General features: G+C 46.2%; 1 protein-coding gene across 7 annotated transcripts in view; it reads right to left on the reverse strand.

Annotated features, from left to right (window-relative positions):
• The window catches only part of STN1 (STN1 subunit of CST complex), a 58951-nt gene extending 54295 nt beyond the window's left edge, over window positions 1–4656 (reverse strand). For 4 of the 7 annotated variants that reach the window (XM_027767406.1, XM_027767408.1, XM_006166400.3 and 1 more), the window contains exons 1-2: window positions 4445–4565; window positions 3903–4092 (exon numbers count right to left, since the gene is read on the reverse strand). In XM_027767406.1, the coding sequence (XP_027623207.1) occupies window positions 3903–4080 (178 nt within the window). In that variant the 5' untranslated portion in view covers window positions 4081–4092; window positions 4445–4565. Of the gene's footprint in view, window positions 1–3902; window positions 4093–4341 lie in introns of all 7 variants that reach the window. The other 3 variants (XM_006166402.3, XM_027767405.1, XM_006166403.3) reach the window with 3 other exon arrangements.
• Between the last annotated feature and the right edge of the window lie 3215 nt (window positions 4657–7871).

Here is a 7871-nt window from a genome sequence, read left to right on the forward strand (position 1 = left end):
TATATATATATAAATATATGTGTGTGTATATATATATATATATATAAATAAACCTGAAGAAGTCTTCCCGTGAAGTCACAGTAGACTTTCTCAACAAAGGAAAGAAATGTAAGCCCAGTGGACTTCATCTCATGAACTGACAACAGCTTACACAAAGACATAGTTGCTCAAAGGTGCAAAACAATCCTTCCAATCCCAAATGACTGATGAAGGAACATGTTAAAACATCACAGAATGGGGCCAGCAGGTGGTATGGAGGTTATGGCACTGGACTCCCACATGGCCAACAGTGGTTTGAGTCTCAGACCCGGTGGCTTGAAAATCATGCCAGCCATATGTGTGTACATGCCCAAAAATCCTAGAAGTAGAGGAGAAGGGATTGTGGCATGGACATCTCTCCCCTACCCCCTGGGGGGTGATTTTTCACTTTCCCTCTTACTGTCTCTGTCTCTTTCTTGTAAGCAGACATGTCCTATGGCAAAAACCTTTAAAAAATATACAGAACAATGAAGAACAACTTCAGAAAGTAACAAATGGTTTGAATAGAATAACTCAGAGGAAATGGATTGAGGAAGAAATACACTAGGTTGAAAATATAGAAGAAACTTTTCAAGGTGTATGGAAACATGAACTATGCCTATCAGTGAATATGCAACCTCTATAGAAGATGGATGGAGACATGGAAAAAGGAATTAGAGAAGCCACTTCCTTCTACCAAAATCAGATCACCTTTATGAGAAGAGAGCTCAAGGAAGCAGAATGGCCTCTCTGACAACTGAGAGGAAGCTTGACAAGCTAAGAAAACGATCACATCGAATACTACGGAATGTTGAGTTCATGTCTCAGCCTTCCCAAGTGGTTCTTTTGCTCCTGCTGTTCCACACACAGCCCACCATGGCCCAGAAGTGCCAAGGAGACACCCCCACCCCCAACCCCACCCCAAGGTCATCAAGGCTCAGAGATCCAGGCAACAGTCAGGTATTGTTTTTTGTTTATTTCTTTTCTTTTCTTTTCTTTTAATTGCTAGAAGGCACATGTACTCACTAGAGAAAGAGAGAGAGACCAAGAGGGAAAAAGCACTCCCAATGGGGCGTGGTCACGCTGCAATCCCTTCTCCATTTCTCCATCCTGTCAGGACTTTGGGCACACTTGTACAGGTGCCTGGCATGTTTTTTGAGCTGCCAGGTCTAGGACTTGACCTGCACAGTCAGCCTGGTGAGATCAGTTCCTTTAATCACTAGATCACGGGGACTAGCCAACAAAGTTTCCTTTTTTTAAAAAAGGTTTCACTCATATATGTATACACATTTCAAGCCTGCATGTCTGGAACTCGAACCACAGTCGGCCATGTGGGAGTCCGGTGTCTTAACCACTACGCCATCTGCTGACTCCAAGGTTTCCTTTTTATCTTTTTTTAAACATTTGTTTATTTTTGGGACCAGCAGTTAATGTAATGGCTATGTTGCTGGACTCCCCCCATGTAGTTGACCACGGTTTGAGACACGGACCCGGTGGCTTAAACTCACACTGGGCGCGTGTGCATGCGTGCCCAAGATCCTGAGAGAAGAAGAATGAAGGAGAAGGGATTGCGGCGTGACCATCCCCCCTGGGGGGTGATTTTTTGCTGTCTCTCTGTCTGTCTGGCGAGTGCACGCGCCCTGTAGCAAAAACCTCTTTTAAAAAAAAAAAATTTGTTTATTTTTAAGAGAGAAGTTTTCTATAGGGCACATGCACTTGCCAGAGAGACAGAAATAGACCTCCGAGACAGAATGAGAAATCACCTCCCTATGTGGGATGGCAATCCCTTCTCCTCCATTTTCCTCTTAGAATCTTGGGGGGACACACACATGCTTCCAGTGTGAGTTTCAAGTCACCGGGACTTGAACCTCAACTACGTGGGAGTCCAGCAACGTAATTGTTACACCATCTGCTGGTCCTGGTTTTCTTGTTAAAAAACCTCTGAAGCATCCTTACCAGTGATAGAGCAAATATCATCAGTATCTGTTTTCATCAGTTTTTTTCTTTTTTAGTTGGAGGATGTATTTACTTGTCAGAGACAGAGAGGAAGAAAGAGAAAGCACCCCAAATTGGAGCATGGTCAAGCTGCAACTCCTTCACCTCTATTTCCCCCTCCTTTCAGGATTCTGGGCACACACATACAAACACCCCATGTGTTTCTCAAGCTTCCAGATCCAGCACTTGCAAGGATGACCCAGTAAAATCCGGTTCCCTAAGCCATCAAGTCACAGAACTAGTCCTCACAGGTTTATTTTGAAATGCATTATAAAGTCCTTTGACCACAGGGAATTAATCCCCTAGCATGTCTCCGATACTTGTTCACCCACGGATCTTTAAGCCAGGCTGGCATTTGGTGTGAATCAATTTCTTCCTGTGGAGATGAGTTATGAAGAATACCAGATTGTTCTCAGAAACGGAAAACTGTAGGAGAGGCTGGCTGCCTTCCAAGGAAAAAAACAGACCAGTTTCAACAATAACTAGGAAATAAAGGTACGGTGAAAAATGTGTATAAAAGGCGTTAGTGTAAGGTCATCCAAACTATTTGTACACATAACTGGAAACCCACAAAACTGCGTTTCCTTAAAACAGTGAATCTTTGAAATCCATGACTACTTCTGACTCATAACCCGCTATTCCCTGGGAAGCTTCACTCAAAATAGCAAACTCCTCAGATAGCACAGTTAGCATCTGAAGACCCACCCGTACTATGAGAATTATGTAAACCTTGCCCAACGATAGTTGTGGCATCTTTAGGTTGGATAAGTTTATTTCTGGTAACCATTAGGACAATGAAAAAAAAAATTTTTTTTTTGAGAGGTTTTTGCTATGAGGTGCATGCACTTGCCAGAAAAAGAGAGACAGAGAGACAGAAGGCAAGAAATCATCCCCCAGGGGGGATGGCCACACCACAATCCCTTCTCCTGCATTCTCCTCTCAGGATCTTGGGCACGCACGCACATGCGCCTGGTGTGAGTTTAAGCCACCGGGTCCGGGACTCAAACCGCGGTTGACTACATGAGAGTCCAGCGACATAGCCATTACACTAACTGCTGGTCCCAAAAAAATACTGTTTAAGATGTACACGTCTGGTGCTATGCTGCTTCAGTTGCTACCTCTTGAGGGCCTACCACATGCTAGGTACTGTTCTAAGCCCTAGGATTACATAGGTGAGCAAGACGGATGAGTCCTTCCTTCTGGGAGTTTATATTATTTTGATGCTGATCAATTCAAACAAAACAAACACCCACAAGAAAACTAGGCATGGTTAATTCCTCTTTTTTTACAGGGATAAAACCTGAGCTTTACGGAAGGTAAGGCATACATCCGGCTCAGGTAGGTGGCACAGTGAGCAGAGGAACCAGGCTGGGAATACCTGGTCTGGTGTGATCTTTCCACCAAGAGCAGGTTCAAAGGAAAACTGACCATTTTTAAATAGGAAAGATTGAAAATGCAGTTAAAAAAATGTTCCTCAGTATAAAAATTCTTTCCCAAACACTTATTTTGTTTTTTAAAAAGTAGGCAGTTTTGGAGGCCAGCAGGTGGCATGGTGGTTAAGGGTGCTGGACTCACACATATCTGACTGCGGTTCAAGTCCCGGACCTGGTGGCTTGCTTTCGCACTTTCTCTCTCTCTTGCTCTGTCCCTCTCTGGTCAAATTTAAACAAACAAATAAATGGATAAATAAATAAAGTTAAATAAAATCATTCTTAAAAAAAAAAGTAGATGGTTTTACCTAGCATAGAAATGAACTCATGTGAGGATTCAGGGCAGGTCACTTTCAAAGCCTGCATCAGAGAAAGCTCTCCTGAAAGCCCCAATCCCCACTTGATGCAGATTTGGGGGTGTAAATGCGGCAGGGAACATCCATCAGGTTGGCCACATACCTGGCACCTGCTGGGACTCCTTCAAATCCAGGATATCTCTGATGTAGAGTTTTGCAAAGGCTAGAAACACAGGGTCCATGCCCCACAGAAGTGAGGGGGTCTCCTCTTCACACCGGCTGGACTCAGACTGCACGGTTGAGCAGCTACCTCCAGCTAACCCTGAAAGAGTCTGCATCATTGAGTCAATGATCTAGGGAGACAAAAATCAGGATGCAAGGCATTTAATGTGGGAGAAAGTGGTATGGCCCTGAAGCTGCCCCCAGATGGGCATCTATAACTCTGGGAGGGGTAAACCCATGGGTCTTGGTGTGGAAAGAGGCATTCCCTGTGTGAGAGCCCCTGAGTTCCACATGGCTCTCACTGCTCTTTCCCCACAGTACCAACTTCCGAAAGGCCAAACATCAACTTTTCATCTTGGGGAGTTAGGTCTCAGGCGTACCCTGAAACCGGCTCAGATGGGTGGGGTTCGGGAGAAAAAAATCAAAGCCCGGGCTATGCACGTGTTGGGCCAGTGGGTGGGGCTGATAGTTGCTGTGGCTCACCACCTTCTGCGTTTCCGGACAAGCCAAAAAAAAGGAGGAAAAAGGAAACCAAAAATGGATGTCCACAACTCCTCCCCCCGCCCCCCCGCCGCCGCCCGCAGCTCACAGGAGCACCGAGGCCTAGCCCTCTTTAGCGATCCCAGCCGAGGGCGGCGACCGCTCCACCCCGCGCAGAAGCAGTGGGCAGAGGTTGCCTCATTTCCTTCCTGCACTCGGCGCCTCACCACAGCCCCGCCCCGGGCACGGCCCCGCCCCGAACGTGGCCCCGCCCACCGCCGTAGTCCCGCGCCTCGCCGTAGCCCCGCCCTTCGCCGTAGCCTCGCCCTTCGCCGCGCCCAGCTCCTCGCCACAATCCCAACCCCATCCTACCCACGACTCCATCCCACCTAGCCGAGGCCCAGCCCAGTTCACCTTCTGCAGCGTCTCTGCCCCGTACTCCTCCCTGGGGCTGCCGGCCGCGTTGCGTTCTTACCTCCTCCTCCAGAATTCAAGCCCTTTACTCGGTGGGATCCGGCTGGAACGCCTGCCAAATCGTGGAGGCCTTAGAGTCCACCCAAAATTCCTGCTCCCAAACCCGGTGCTTCATATCACTTTTTCTCACCCCCGGTGCGTCCTGCCGCTGTTGGGTACCAAGAACCAAGACCTTCAAGAGGCTGGGACAAGATCAGACTTTTTTTTAAAATGAACTATTAAACGAACAAAAAAATAATAACGAAAAAGGCAAAGCCAAAAGCAGGATTGCATTATGGCATTATTTTACATGTTTATTTACATTTGAAAGATGAGCTACTGACACGCTGGCTTTAGGACTCTATGGTCACTCGGACTCTATGGTCACTCGATGGGAATTGACAGTATCTAAGTTTGTACCCAGAGTGAATGCGAGGTCTTGACTGCTGGTGACTGGCCCTGCAACATCGTGGCAATGCATTTTGTCTCCTTTTCTCTTATTTTATCTGTAATCTGGAATGTTGTACAGTTATGAACTTTAAAAAGTTGTATTTTGGTGAATCATGGCGGTCAAGATGCTGTTTTGTCCTTGTCAGTTTTAGTTTAAAGTGAGCAAAGGTAGCCAAAGTCCATTCTCATAAATAAATATATCATGACATTACTCGAGTTGGCAAGAGTGCTTCCTAATTGACAGGAACTCTGTACAGGGCTGGAGGAGCACACTCACCCTGGCAGAAGGTTCCAGAGGGAGGCTGGTGGTGGCCAAAGAGGTAATTGCTAAACTATTTATCAGAGAAGAAACTTTAAGCTGCTGGAACGGAAAATGTGTGTCATTAGAACCATGGCATTTAATTACCTCTCTGGCCACTGAAGAAGCTAAAAAACAGTCCTTGGTAAAGTACAGCATTGCCATGAGCCAGCCCGTGGTTTGACGGCTGGATTCCACATGAGGGACAGCTTGGGCTCTCAAGTCTTAGACCCTCGTGTGTGTGTGTGTGTGTGTGTGTGTGTGTGTGTGTGTGTACAGGCGCGCGCGCGTGAACGTGCCCAAAATCCTGAGAAGAGAATGGAGGACAGGGATTATTACAAGGCAATTCCCCCTACAGAATGTTTTCTCTCTTTCTCTCTGTGGGAAAAATAGAAAAAAAGAAAAGAAAGGTACAACATTGCCCAGATCCCACTGCAATGGACAGTTGGGCCTGTAAAGTTGAGGGTTTCATTAAGAGAAGACACCCTCTAGGGTGGGAGGGAGGAAGGCTCTTAAGAAAATGCACCCAGTTGGGTGAGCGTTTCCAGCTGACCTGTCAGATGGGACAGACAGGTTGGGCAACATTTTCCTGACTGTACCCACTTGCTCCAGGGTGGGACCCAAGAAGAAAATCATTATTGGGTGTATTCAGAGCTTGAGATGATTTCAAGAATGACTCTCATGGCCACTCTGGGATGGAGTGCTGGAGATAAGAGCCCTTGGGGACTCCAAGCTTAGGGCCAGCCTCGAGGAGCGCCACACTTAGGTGGCAGAAGCAGACCACACTGCCCCCCTACAATCATCTTGTGCGACTAAAGGAAAGACTCCTTGGAGGCTTGGGGTGCTTCTTTTGATCTGAAGCTCCAAACGTGAAGGAGTATTTTGTAACTAAAACGTCAGGTGAAATGTGGAACAGAATTTCCAGGCTGCAGAAGCTACTAACAGAATTCAAGAGGATCCTCTTCACTTCAGGTTCCCAGTTTTCCAAGCCACTGCTTAGACACACGTGAAGGGACTCCTGAAATCCTCAACATTGCCCAGTGCTTCCACTTGGGATCCACAACACTACTAACGCTTAATACTAGGAACACCTTCTCAGGGCTTCTCAGTAAGAAATAACTTGATATTTCAGGCATTTTTGACAGAATAGACAATCTTTTCTAGAAAGTTCAGATTTTAGCAAATTCTTCTGGAACTTTAGGAAGTTAAACTGCATATTGTATGTTAGATTTGATTTGGGAGCAGTGGCGAAGTCAGAGTCGGCAAAGGTGAAAATACCAGAGTCAGGCTTTAGGGTTTAATAAAACCAGCATAACTTATTCTGTGCTCTTGGGTGAGGTCCCTCGGCCTCAGCCTGGTCAGAGGCCCAGGGAGTCACACCCAGGGTGGGTGCTGCTCATTCTTAAAGGGCCGTTGTCCAATAGGTGGTCACCATGGGTCCTTGTCTGGCCAATGAAGTTTGCTGTTTCTGTTCAACTTTGGCAGGCGCGCCAAATGCTGAAGGGCAGGAAAGTCCGTTGGTGATGGCGGGCCAGGTGTGGACAACAGGGAAGTTCCTGCTAGCGGCGATGTTTCCGCCATGTTTCTTTTCCCTTCCCCCAGACCTTACATTGTATGACTCAAAACTCAAACTCTCTTGCTTTAACCAGTTTTTACATTTTTCCAGATAAAAAGTTTGTCCACTTGCAAGTTGGGTTAGATTTTTCTGTCCAAAGTTTACAGTTGACAAAGAGTCTTTCCTTGACCAATTCTAATCAGGTTCCTTTGAGCCCTCTTCTGAAGTAGGCCTCATCTTTGGCCTATAAAGGCTTGAACAAACACATGCTTTCTTTTCTTTCTTTTCTTTCTTTCTTTCTTTCTTTTTTTAGGTTTTTACTGTAGGGCATGTGTGCTCACCAGAGACACAGAGAGAGGGAAACTGAGAAATCAACCCCAGGGGAATTGATGGCCATGGCAAAATCATTTCTTTATTTTTAAAAAGAGAATTATTTTATTTTAACTTTATTTATTATTATTTTTACTTTCCAGTTTGATCAGACAGACAGAGAGAGAGAGGGAAAGTGAGAAAGCAAGCCACCAGATTCAGGACTTGAACCCTGGTTGGCCATGTGGGAGTCCAGCGCCTTTAACCACCACGCCACTACCGGCTCCAATGGCATAATCATTTCTCCCCCATTGTCCTCTCAGAATTTTGGGCACATATACACATGTGCCCAGCATGAGTTTCCA

Source organism: Tupaia chinensis, unplaced genomic scaffold (genome assembly GCF_000334495.1).
Source record: "Tupaia chinensis unplaced genomic scaffold, TupChi_1.0 Scaffold144255_1, whole genome shotgun sequence".
Classification (NCBI taxonomy): domain Eukaryota; kingdom Metazoa; phylum Chordata; class Mammalia; order Scandentia; family Tupaiidae; genus Tupaia; species Tupaia belangeri.